Below are 13561 nucleotides of genomic sequence, written 5' to 3'. Positions count from 1 at the left end.
TGGGAGGGAAAGAGCTTTAACAAGGTTCTTTACAATAAAAGAAAAAGCATCCAATACTCATATCGCGGTCATCCATCGTGTGGACCAGTCAGCGTTTTAGCTCTCTTCGTTTTGTGCCACAACACAATATGCTATTTTGGTTTTTTGTACTGAAGTGGTGGAATTAATCATCCCTTCCCACTTTCTCTTGTTTGGCATTTGTAGGGGAGGGAGGCAGGAGTGAAGCCTGCCTCTACTCCTCTTCTTCTGACTAACATTTGCTAATTCCTTTTTTCTTTTCACCACAGGATTCTGTGGCTCTTCAAAAAAACGTTGCATCATGTTGCATAGCAGTTTCAGACCCTTTGTAGAAACCGATGCCAACCCTTCTCTCTCTCCAAGAAAATGACAGGGGCTGTCCCTAATTTCTAATTTATTTTTCCATCTATTTTATTTACACTCTTTTTGTTTCTCCTGGCAGACCACTGAATCAAGAGTAAACTTTGTCATCTTGAGGCAGCCAGGCGTACAGCTGTCGGACCCGGTAGAAGATGGCAGCACATCAAATAACAGCAGCAGCAGCAGCAATGGAGGAAGCCCGGTGCACCATCGGAGACGACTAGACCAGAATCACTATAGACGAAAATCTACCTACCAAAAGGTAAGTTTTGTAAGGAATGGCAAAAGTGCTGGTTATTCTTGGTCTAGCAGATCTATTATGTTTGCTCTGTGATGGTGATTTATCATGTAAGACTGATCAGTAGCTCCATTTCTTCCTGAGCTATTGAAAAGCAGCAGGTTTGTGGCTTTTGCTACTGGAGAATTGTACATTTGTCACCTACTGGGAAACAGAGTTTTTAGGGAAAAATGTGTTTTAGGGAAAAATCTCTTCAAATGTCTCTAATGTTGATGTGGAACCAGTGTTTAATCCTTTCTTGTCCAGAAAGGGCAGTGGGAAATTTACCATCCATGAGATGCTTGGGAGCTGCTTCTTGACATCCATCAAGCACAATGTGTTCAGGGTATTGCACAATTACACTAAGTTATGCTCCTGGTTTGGAGCTAGAGGGCTTTATGGTACGGAAGTAGCAACTACACAAATTACACTGTAGTGGTCCTGTGACTTGTGTTGTGTCTGCCATCTGTTAGCATATTATAAGAAAAAGTATGAGCAAGAGGAGAATCGCCAGTCTCTTGTACCAAGAGAGATTTGCTCTATGTTTAGAACTTCCATTTGAGTGAGAAAAATTGCTACGAAGGCTTAGGCTTCTGTGTTTAAAAGCCTCTGGAATTTAGTAAGTAGCTGTCATAAATGGCTGGAGTGTGGTTCCTTGATTTAAATCCTAGAATATAATTTACATATTGTTTCTACAGCATATGCTATAATGTGTGCTTTCACTGCAACCTAAACATTTAGTAGTAGTCAGAGAGAGGTTGATTGCTGGATATGAATGGCCTTGAAATGAGTTCATAGCTTGGTCCTCAGTGCAAAATTGTCCTCCTCAGAGTGAGCATTTCTCTACAGCAAATGAATGTGGGATCATTAGGAAGGTAGTGCCTCAGTTGTGGTGGTATCTCTTTGGAAGTACAGGGTAGTATTTCTACCCAGAGCAAGTACGTGAGAAGCTGACTTTGCCATCCAGCAGCATTGCTGAAATGTTCTGGATTAAAGATACAAGATACTCTGTTATTTTCTTCCAGACCTGGGCTTCTCATGTTAACTGCATTAATGAACTGCATGTTGTACTGTCATTCCTTTGTAGGATTTACCTCAGGGATACATAAGTCATGAAAAGACAGTTGCAATAAAAAAGGAACCAAAGGAATCTTTAGGAATAACAATTGGAGGCGGAAGAGATAACAAAAACAAACTCCCTATATATGTAACTAGTGTGCAGCCCATTGGATGCCTCTTCAGGGATGGCAGAATCAAGCGAGGTAAGGAGGCTCTCAGACCCTTTATCCTTTAGGAAGTGGGTTGGTTTTTTTTTTCAGTGAAAGTTGGACTTGGACACTGAAGTGAGGCTGGAAACAGGGTTCCACATGAGGCCTTGAGGCAGAAATGGGCTTCATAGCAAAAGGTCTGTAATAATCCTATCTTATTTAATCAACAGGAGATGTACTTTTGAGCATAAATGGCATTGATTTGACTCATCTGAACTACTATGAAGCTGTCTCAGCACTGAAATCTAATGCAGCTTCCCACTCAGTCATACTGAAAGCCTTGGAAATAATTTCACTGAACTCGCCGGAGCCGTCTCTGGACATCAAGGAGCAAGGATTCAGCTGGTCTCCCCTCTGGATCACATGGCTTGGATTGCCTAGGTATGTTTGTTCGGTGACTGTATAGAGATCTGTTCAATCACAGAGTTGACTTTCACTAGAACACTAGAAATTAATTGCTTTGTTGGTTGACTTGGAAGGATTACTGGTATTCTCATTTAGCTCTAAGGCAGTGGAAAGTCTTATTTGTGAACAAGATCACAGTATAATGAATGCATAAGAAAATTCCACTGCTTTTTATGGTGTGACCCATTGTTCCCCCACTTCTATTGGACAGTAACTGTATTTCAGAAGTTCCTGAAAACCTTTTTTTCTAAAAGAACTAACATGGAAAATAAGAAGTATAGATTCTGGCATTTGAGGCATCTGAGTTGACATATAGTCAACATAGGTACAGTCCCTGCTAAAGTATCATTAACTGAAATCACTCTGTGGCTCTTCCTGGATTGCGTAGCAGAAGCCAACAGATATCTGTGCTGTTTTATAGTTTCTAATCTGATCATCTCAGTTAGGGGCAGGCATTCTGTCAGTCTAATTCTTTTTGGCTGTCATAATTGTCATCTTTAGCATGAAGGAGAAATGGTTCTGAATAGTTGAGTTTTCCTGCTGCGAAGATTTGGACCACAGACTTGCTGCAGGTTTTAGCAGCAATAAATTAAGTTCCAGATGACAGCACTGGGGCTTTGAAAGCTTGAATTTCTGTCTTCTTCCTGGAGGGGTGAACCTCTGGTTTGCTCACTTTTGCAGTTTCATCAAAATACATTCAGCTGTGAAAGGTAGTCTGTTGTCATTCCAGCTGACTGGAGGAGGACCGTGCAGAAGATGCACATGGAACAGTAAAGCCAAACCCTTCTGTGGGAAGCCCAGATTATTTATAGCCTTGTTTCTTCAGGCACCTGAAAGAAGAAATACTAACAAAACCTCTGTTACGTTATCCTTGTGTTACTTAGCAGCCTGTAAATGCTAAACAAAACAGCCCAAGGAAGGTAGCTTTTGTGTTGCGAGCGACTGTGACTTGAACTCAGCACCATCCTACCAGTTCCCTCTGCTCTCCCAGGGAATCAGCCAGTCTGTTCTGTGCAGGCCTAGTATGAACCAGCCCTGAGCTGCACCTTGATAGCTCAAACCTGAGTGTAAACCCTCAGATGCTGGCTGCTGTTTGTTCCTCATGGGTGCTCCTGCAGCAAAGTATAGCAAGGCAAAACCTGGCTGTACTTTCTCCCTTCTTCCTTTTCCAATTTATTTAGATGTCTGCTGGCTTGCAGCCTCACCACACTTTCTCCTACAGGGACTGGAGTCCACTCTTTGCTCATCAGTCACCAGCCTTCATTTCAAGAGTACACTGACATGACCTGCCATTTAACATGTTGCTTGAAATTCTTTTGCTGTTGGTATTAATGTCAGCCCCCCTTCATTTGGCTGTTAGTGTAGCTTGCTACTGAAGCAAGGAGCAATGATTTCAGATGCCCTTTCTGCTCTTCAGTCTTCCTTTCTTACTCCGACCTGAATTCAGGCATCTGAATTTGTCTGCCGTTCTTCTGTGGGTGTGAGGATGGTTAGGAGGCACAAAGCAAGGTTATTAAATTGGAGCATCTGACAAAATCTTCCTTCTTGTTTCCAGAAATAAAAATGGCTGTAATTCTTGTGCTTCCTCACTCATTTTCCCATCTGCTCACAGTGAGACCTGGTAGCAACTAGCTGGTTGTCCATAGAATGAATTATTTCCCTAAAGCCACTAAAACTCTGCCTTTCAGCTAAGCAAGGTTTTTATATTTGACATTGTGCCAGCCACAATCAGATTATTTTTAATTATTGCTTGAGAATCTGTAAACTGAGATGGCACCCTTGTTTGTCAGCTGGAAATGTTCAGGGTGCCTCTACACTAGCATTTTAGTTTGGCTCAGGAATGTGCAGTTGAAGAGAGGATCCCAGTTGTCTTCACTTGCTGTATTTTGGTTCACATTGCAGAGAGGTCTCGACCCGCACAAACTGGGTTCCTCTTGAACAGGACTAAACCAGAAGTGCTGCAGAGGAATGCCCACTGCACTCTGGCACAAACAGAGGTGTGTACCACACTAACACCAGATTACAAAAAATCCCCTGAAATATACCAAAACTAGACCTTGTGTCTTCAGCACCACTTGTTTCACTTGGACCTGTCCCTTTTGGGCTGCCCTCCTAAAGCAGACATAGCCTTTGTATGCTAAAACATTTTGCAGTACAGTGTGAAAGCTTAAAGCTTATTGCTGATAGTATGTGCAATTTTGTTTTGTTCAGCTCTTTTTTCCAGTTACTACTCAGATCCAGCAGAAACATCCTTTCCTCCTTAGAGGAAACCCATGTATTATTTCTAGTTTGAAGCTGAACCTTATGCTGAAGGACTGGAGTTGAAGTTGGCGCTCAAGGCTAGGAAGTGTATTCGGTCCTTGCAGCACTTAAGCACACAGTGTTTAATTCCAGCCTTGATTCTTTTATCTGTCGTTTTCTGTTTACGTCAAATACTGTCTGTCATCTTGGCACACTTGTTGTGCTGTTTCTCAAATGTAGAGCCCCTGTAGCCCATCCTGCAGAACTTGGGTTATGTGTCAGACTACAGTTGTGGAAGTGTTTTAAGAGGGAGACGACAGCCCTGGTCCTGTGCCTTTTGTGGGACCCTGGGTAACAGAGGGAGTAGTAACGTGAGCATCTTGGTCACATTCTTCCTAAAAGAAAAACACTCTGTGCTCCTAAGGCTACTTTCACACTGCGGCACTTGGTGTGTAAGCTTGGAGCATCTTCCACCTCTGACTATGGCCAGTGCTGCACACTTTCAATGAAGATACAAACATCCCCGTAAGAGGGGTGTAGTAATATTTTTCCATCTAACTTCAGGCAACTAGTATTGGCTGAACTGAACCAGGTGGCTGGTATCTTTCTTGGATTTTTTTGTCTTGTAATACAACTATGGGTAGCTCTACTGTCCTTGTAAACTTACTCTTTCTCCATTCTTTGGTTTGTTATTAATGGTGGCAGTCAGTGTTCCAAGTTAATTGTATGCTACTACTTACTGCTACTGAATTTTTATCCTCATCACTGTATACATTACAGAAGACAGCATAAGAACTTTACTTGATTTCTTCACAGTATTATGTTAAATCAATACCAGCTACTGATATTATGAAATACCATCTCAAAATGCTGGTTTGGAGGGCAGGCGTGTCCTAATTCCTTGCACACTGAATCCTAAATATACTAGAAATATGAAGCTTACAGATTCATTTATCTTCTCTCTGTAAAAGCTTTGACTCTTGAAAGTGGTAACTTGTGCACAGTGTGGTTTATGGATAGGTAATTCCCAGGGGGTGGAGAAGCAGTTTTCTTCCTGCCTTCTTCCCTGAGGTTTATCTGAAGCCAGCCTCCGTGAAGTCCGAGCTCTTTCTGCAACAGCTGTTAGGTGCTCCCTGCCACGGCCCCACCGGAGCGGCGCACTCCACAAGCTCTGAAAAGGATGCAGAACTGCAAACTCAGCAGGGTGTTTGTCAGAATAAAACTTGCACTTTTACATTCTGTAGAGTCTAAAATTCTTTTCCCACAGTCATTTTCCATTATAGTAAATTCATGTTTCTCTTCCTAAAAACCCTTTTCTATACAGAAAACTATTTCTAGCAAACAGCCTTTTTCAGCTCTTGGAGAATGTGTCTAATGTTTTTATTTATGTTCTCTGGTGATGTAGTGCTTACCACCCTTGCTTTCTGGGCTACTTATTTGCACTAGCTGCCATGTACATTTCTTATAGCTGTGTTTTCACACTTGTGTGGTACCAGTAGAAGACAACCATGGAGGCATCAGTAAGCTAGAGCTGGGTCTTCCAGTGTTTATGAGCAAAGAACTCAAACAAAAGTAAATTACAGTTTGAAAGTAGATAATTGGATCTTTCTCCCAGTGAGAAGTTAACCGAGAAGGCTTTTGAAATCTGAAACTCATCTGCAAACTGCTCAAGCAAAGCCCTGGAGGCAAAAACGTTTATTAGGAAAAGCTTAGCTGCTGGAATACCTTAGTGGGGCGATCAACGGCAGTTTCACACAGTGTGGCTCTGGCAGGGCCTCATGCCAGAATGTAACCTGACTGTGAGCCAGAGTACTCGAGATGCTTGCCTGCGCTCCTGCCACACCTTTCCAGACGCCTCGCAAAGGCTTTGCGTGTCTTTGTGCTACAAACTCAAGGAGCAAGTGCTGTTAGCACTTACGTATCACATTCCCCAAGGCAGCCCTGGCATTACAGCATACCCCCGGCTTACTGAGAAGATGCACCTCGGTGGCTGGCATTCAAAAACAGGGGCCTGTGCGCTCTCTCTCTCAAGGAGGAGTCCAGTAGCTTAACTGTACACGGCAGCCCTGGGTGTAGGTCCTGCAGGAAAGACCTTTCATACTCTGATTGGGTAGTCAGCAGAAGAAAGGCTGCCATACCTCATATGCTTGCTTTCCATCAGTGATACGTAGCTGCTGAATGCCTTCATTGTACCAAGCGTGTAGTATACAGACAGAATAAAAAAGCTCTGTTCTCATTAATTGCATGGGTGTAACTGCTGTTCACGATTAATTTGTTTTTGTCACTAGTACTGTGTGTGTTCATTAGTAGAATTCATGAAGTTATTCATGAATCTTCCAGGTCACAAACGCCTTTAGAGAATGGTAGTTTTCTGTTAACTCTTAAACTAGCACTGACAAGACTGAGAAAAGATTTCTGGAGGACTGGCATCTTCAGATTTAAGAATTATCCCTGTAACATGGCCTGCAAAGGAGATGCCTCAAATCCTTAAAAAAAGGAAATAAATATGAGGCTCTTACATAGCTGTGCTTTCCACAAAGGAACACATAAATTTCTGGTCAGGCAGTTTTCCTTGAAACATGCTCATAAGCTTTCTGTTTTTGACCGTGCCTGTCTTCACAGCTACCTTCACTGCTGTCAAGATATTGTCCTTAGCAAAGGTAACCTGGAAAGCTGGGGCTTCAGCATTGTCGGAGGCTTTGAGGAAAGCAAAGGAAACCAGCCATTCTTCATCAAAACCATAGTGCCTGGGACTCCTGCCTTCCGAGACAGGAAACTGAAGTACGTATGAGCTACCCTGCAGGTCTCTGGTGTTTGTATCAGAAATGCTATCGGTACTTACGTCAGCATGCAGAGTTTTACTGAGGGGCTGTCTTTTACCCTTTTAAAAAGCTGACCTAAAAGTTAATGACTTCTAATCCTTAAGACACTCATTTGTGCAGTTAATACTATTACCAAAGTTGTAACAAACTAAGTCCTATATTAATGAGTAGTCTGGTTTCTCTATAAAGGTGCAACTAAAAGGAATTAAGTTACATTTTTAAAAGGCTGTAAAGGTTTTAATTAAGTAATTGGATAAAAGTAGAAGGGGGATGTTTGGGGGTTCCAGAGTATAAAATCTCTTGGATTAGGAAAAGTATCCCAATGGAAGCAACAAAAGCCCTCCTGTGCAGGAAACTTTAACAGAGCTTTGCTGACCTGTTTGTTGGTAATCACAGCGAGTGGAGGAGTGAATAGTGGAGCCGGAGGACCCAGTGTTATCTCTGGGAACCAGCAGGGCTGGCTTCTCAGTAAGCATGCAGCAGGCTGCAAGTGCAGGACAGTAAAAAATAGAAGTGAGGCTGCTGTCTTGCAGAGGACATTGTTTTGGTGCAAGGAGCTGGGTTTTACTGCCCTGAAAACAGTGTGAAAGACCAGAGCTGGGTCAGAGCCTTAGTGGGAGGACTGGGGTCAGCTGGGTTCCTGTTTGAGTGCTCGGACAGCGATGTGCTTTCCCCATTAGACACAAGGAAGGTAGCTGGCTGGCTTTGGCACCTCACGTCATCACAGCTGAATGGTACAACCACTCAGAAGATGGCTTGGTGTGCCATAGAGGGGGGCAGATCAAGCAGGACTCTCAAACCTCCATTGTACTGAGCTACAACGTGACCACGTGCTTCAGCTCTGTTGAGCACTTCACCTTAGTGACTGTTAGTCAAGTAGCTGGAGGAGTGACCTTGGTGATGAATGTGTTTATCAGCAAAAATTTGTTTTCTGTAACTTTTCCCCTTGCTGACTGGCCAGCTGGTCACACTGTTGGTGACCTTCACTACTGTCACTCAAGTACCAGCAGTGTCCTCCTTTTCCCTTGCCGTCTTTGACTCAGAAGTGAAAAAGTTGCTTCAACAAGGAGTTGATGATCTTGGCTCAGGTGGGCTAGACGACCTTGAGGGTTCTAGAGTGCAGTGTTAACAATAATTAAGTCCTGACAAGCATGTTTCCTGTCTTCTGATTAGGTGTGGAGATGAAATAGTGGCGGTAAATGGAGTGCCAGCAATAGGAATGAGCAACTCGGAACTAATCCCAATGCTGAAGGAGCAAAGGAACAAAGTCACGCTTACTGTGGTGTCCTGGCCGGGAAGCCTCGTGTGAAAGTTCAAACAAAACACGTGCTTCAGGTATCAGCTGGACATCGCACAAAGCTAAACACATGACAGATAAACCAAGGGAATGATGAACTCCTGCTACACAGTGTATTGCCATGGAAGACTTTTAGCTTCCTTTTTGCAGAAAACTTCAGCACAGTAAAGAAATGTTATCAACAAATCTGGGGGTTGGATTCAAAGTGACAGTTAATCTGAACAGTTGTTGTAGCTTCCTGGGCTCATTAAAGCTCTCTAGAATTGGTGTTGCAGAGAAAGGTCGTTTTCCAGTTTCTCTACAAACTGCCTTTGAGGCGCTTTCCTCAATTTTAGAGCTCTGCTTCCCATTTAGTATTTTGAACAGGTTAAAACAGGCATGACTGTCTGATTTCCCCTGCTAGTTTAATACAGTTCTGCTACTGATCTCTGACTGCCATTCTTGGACATTGAGTCATTTTATATGTGCTTTTAAAAGCCACTAATAAAACTGTAAGGATGGGGACCCAATTAAGCAGTTCCGACAGCCGCCAGTCTTGGTATTTTTAGGTTACTGAAACCTAATGAATGTGTTTATATGTTAAAAAAACCAATTGTAGCTGACAGCTGAAGAGCTGCTAGGTTAGCATGGCGGAGCTGTGTTGACCTGTATGAAGGTCCTATCACCACGGAGCTGTCGCAAATCCTGATTTAGGATCCCGCGACTACACTGATTTGTTGTGAATGGGCAATTTAGCGGTTCTTTAAGCAGTCTGTCAAAGGGATTAGCAAAAGTGGCTTCATTGAAATACGATGTTGTAAAAGTGCAACTTTAACAAAGTTCAATGGCAAAGTTCACTCTTCCTTACTGTACAGAGGATTTAACAATGCTTCCCAGTTACCAAGACACAAATCAGGGTTACTATAATACAAAGTTGGTTGCTTACCAAAGATCTGCCATTGGTGAAAGGTCTCTCAGCCTTGAGGCACAACTCTGAGCGGTGTCCCAGCTCTAGGGGAGATGATCACCACCACACAGCCAGCTTGCTTAGTGCTGGAAGAGCTCAAAGGCGGCTCACTCAGGCTGTCATATTTATGGAATAAAGTGGCTGGCTTGCAGTCAAATTACAAGCGATGGCAAAGGTAGGCATGAGGCTCCTTGTACCCCACAACTTGGTTCCTTGATAAATGAGGTGTGGAAAAGCCACCTCTATGCACGTGTTAATCGCATGATCAGTGTTCCAAGCTCATACGCATCGATGCTCACGGTGGCACTGCTCCTTTGTGGGTTTTCAGAGAACAGACTGACACTAGAGAAGTTTGTGGTCTGGTTATGGCTTAGGCCTTTAGCTCCTTTGGAGCCTCCACCAAACTACCACTAGTTCCATTAAGAAGTCGAGTCAAGTGCATGTATCACAGTAGCCAGAGATAAGGAATTTGTTTAATTTTCATCCCCTTCCTCAGCTTAGTTTCCCTGGTTTCATGACTTGATAAAACAACCAGCTTTTCCCACAGAAGGTAAATAAATTAAAATAAATTAAGTAAACAGTCCTGTTACAAGACACCTCTATCCCAGGATGCTGTCTTATTTTTAATCAGTTTCCCAGTGATCAGATGCAGAGTTAAGGCAGGGGGGAGGAGGATGTACCTGACACAGCACCTGTACCGTCAGGCATGCGAGATTAGCTCCTGCAGTTCTGTTCACGTCCCTCTTGCAGCTGGAGCAAACTATCACCTCGCTGGCTCCGGGTGAGCTCAGAGGGTCGCTGGCTGCCTCGGCCACGTTGCACCAACTGTATGAAACAAGCTACCTCCAGAAGGACAGTGTGCCCAGTCTGGCTTCAGTGCAAACCCACTCTATAGTTAACATTTACAATAAAAGAACTGAAGCCAAAGCAGGTTGGTTTGACCTATGACACCTTTCTAAGTTCCTACCTGCAAACTCCACATGAAGCAATTCCCTCCTTTTTTTAAGAAAGTTGCCCATCAGCAGTAGAAATGACAGATCTTTCTCAAACCAGGTTGCACTGAGCGAGATCTTTCCTCTTATGCTGTTTCTGCTGTACCTTTTACGAGGCCAGCTCAGATTATACGAATCAATCAAGTGAGTTTCTATCCCCAGTAAAAATGCTACCTAGAACAAATGTTTAATTCCTTGTTGTAGTAAGCTGACTGCAGGTAAGTGCCTGTCATTGTCTTAAGCAGTGCTTTTCTTAGGCCTGGCTACTTCATAATTAGCTATTACTGCAGAGTAGAATTGTTCCTTGCTAGATGACTTAGTTGTTTACACACAGAGTGACTTCACTTCCTTTGGCTGTTAGCTTAAGGCAGTATATAGCAGGGCCTGTTATCAGAGCCTATTATACAGAAATAGTTCAGGATCCAATCCCCACAAAAGCTTCCCTGGCACACGGTGGGGCCTCTTTGTTTGGTTGATAAATGCCGCTGTGGACTTTGACAGCAGAAACGGTGCGTGGCCAGCTGGGCTCTGGGGCCTTTTTTTCCTGTTGTTCCTACTGACCGCTGAGAGTAAAATAATTCACAAAAGTCAGAAAGGTGCCTGTGGAAAACTAGTCACTCGACCTCCATCTGCCACAAAGGAACAGAAAAACCTGAAGCAATTTTTGTCTCTTTCCAATCAATGTGCAGACTCTGTGCCTGGTATGGAACAGTAAATATTTATGTAGATAGAGAGAGGGCAATTCCTACCGTTTGTACCAAATGTCACTTGTATAAAGCACAGTAGGAAAAAGCCATGCCGCTGGTGGTCAGACGGTTTAAGTGAAGAGGATGCTGCAGAAGGCAGCATGATTTTTACTATTACTCCAACTCTTTTGCAAGGTGCCTTCAGCTTCACCAAAACATTCTAGTAATTTAAGTGTTGTTTCCAAGATCAGCTTGTTAATAGATGTTGAATTTGTTTTGATGCCTTCATAAATTATTTTATTATTACTGAAAAACATGTATTATCTGTGGTTTTTTAACCTGTCTTCCCAGTGTATCAGCTAATGCCCCCAGAATAGGTCACCTCAACAACAGACACCCCTCCAAGAAACTGACCTTGTGAGGCAGGAAATAGCTTAATTGCCTTCTGCTTCTCCTAGGAAAGGGGCTGGACTACCCTGAAATATATTACAGCTGTGACTGGGAAAAAAAACCTGGACAAAAGTAAATCCCACATAGCCCCTTCCCCTCAGCTGTGCCCCCGCTCCTGTCTGTGAGACTGGCCACAGCCCACTGGTGCCTGCGGGGCTCAGCACTGACTGGACTGAAAAGCTAACCCAGAGAATAAATAAAGCTTTATTTAATGAGGCTTAACTCCCTGATTCGGCGTGCTGCACAGCTCAGCAACTAAGAGGCAACGCCGCAACTGCCGCTGTTGCTCCCACAGGAACCGCGCATCCAGGCTGGGGGCTGGGTTTGCTTTTGTTGCGATTTCGACTACTGCAGCGCAGGCAGCACAAAACATCCCCGACTCTGATGGTCTGGGAGAAAGACATCATTGCCAGTAACTATACACTGCACAACCATAATGAAGTCAGCCTCTCTCCTCGTTAAAGCTGTGCCCGTTTCATACTGTCAGGAGCTGAACACCTGCCCGAGGTTCCCCAAGATGCCTCACACCTTCTCTCCACACAAAGCCGGCTCACGCTTGCACAGTAACGCTTGTGCAAGTGCTCCTCTCCGGCTGTGGAGTTCGCCCTCTCGGCAATACTGGGCACCCGGGACATTCTGCACTCAGTAATGCACAGGCCCACGTCTCAGCTCCAGCTTTGGTCCAGTACAAGTACCGATGCCACCAGTCCAAGAACTGGCTTCTCTTCTGAGAATTATTAGAGTGACCATTCAGTACCCCCAGCAAACACGACCGTGAAACCTGCAGTAGTTACCTGATGCAAGTAAAGATTATTTCCAAGGCCCCACCTTTAGAATTCTCTAATACATTAAAGGCAAACATTTCACCTGTATTTATTTCATTAAAATAAAACCATTTCAAACTATTTCCCTTAAATTCACAGCCTGCTAACATCAGTGAAGGATTCGGGTCCATCTGTAAAAACATTCAAATAAAACACAAGAGGAAGTTGCAGCCCTGACTCGTCAATACAAGATTCTTCATCCCCTCTCCCACGCCACCACCAATAAGCCCAGGTGCAGAGGGATGCAGACTCGATGTCATCACCATTAATTATGCCTATTTACAGCTTGAGTAGCTTCTGTCACCCCCACAAACAGAGCAAGAGACAAGGGGAGTGGACGTCAGATAGCTCTATCCACCTGTGGAGAGGCACCACATACACCTTAGCATGCAAAAACGGAAGCAATACTACTGCCTGGGGGCCAAACCCTAGACTTACCTTAGTGTAAAACTCTACTGCCAGCATTTTCCCCTGATTCAAGACAGGCAAAAACCAGCCCAGACTGGTCTGGGGGGCACTGCCTGGCCTTTCCTTTGGTGCTAGCTGCCAGAGTTCATGTTCTGGAAAAAAAAATATACCAGATTTCCTAATTACAGAATACAGGCTCTTTATGGAGGCACAGGCAAGGATGCTTGGCCCCTCTCCCACTTGACACTCCCATGTTGTGCAAGTGAGCCTGTGCTCTGGAGATGGGGAGTGGGCACATTTGTCATTGCACTGCAGGCAAGCGTTTCCAGGGGGCACGTACCAAGCACTCTCGAATCCTTCTCACCGGTTTTGTTTTGATTTCTCCTCCGCCCACACGACGCCACAACTGGATAAAAGCAAGTTCATCCCAAGTTCCTGAAAACGATCGGGCAATCACAGCTGAAACCCGCCACCCTGACCCCAGGAGAAGCACGCCAGGAGGTTTCCCCTCGCTCCACCGGCTCAGTGCCAGGAGCTGGGATTCCTGCAGCTCGCCTCTCAGCAAGG

General features: G+C 44.2%; 1 protein-coding gene across 2 annotated transcripts in view; it reads left to right on the top strand.

Annotated features, from left to right (window-relative positions):
• The window catches only part of LOC142043235 (ligand of Numb protein X 2-like), a 33770-nt gene extending 22177 nt beyond the window's left edge, over positions 1 to 11593 (top strand). For both annotated transcript variants that reach the window (XM_075054141.1, XM_075054142.1), the window contains exons 6-10: positions 461 to 640; positions 1743 to 1917; positions 2094 to 2304; positions 7192 to 7350; positions 8565 to 11593. In XM_075054141.1, coding sequence (XP_074910242.1) covers positions 461 to 640; positions 1743 to 1917; positions 2094 to 2304; positions 7192 to 7350; positions 8565 to 8700 — 861 coding nt within the window. In that variant the 3' untranslated portion in view covers positions 8701 to 11593. The remainder of the gene's footprint in view (positions 1 to 460; positions 641 to 1742; positions 1918 to 2093; positions 2305 to 7191; positions 7351 to 8564) is intronic.
• The last annotated feature ends 1968 nt before the right edge of the window (positions 11594 to 13561 follow it).

This window comes from Buteo buteo, chromosome 22, assembly GCF_964188355.1.
Source record: "Buteo buteo chromosome 22, bButBut1.hap1.1, whole genome shotgun sequence".
Lineage (NCBI taxonomy): Eukaryota > Metazoa > Chordata > Aves > Accipitriformes > Accipitridae > Buteo > Buteo buteo.
Note: the sequence above shows the minus strand (reverse complement) of the source record. Positions and strands in the feature narration are given on the sequence as shown.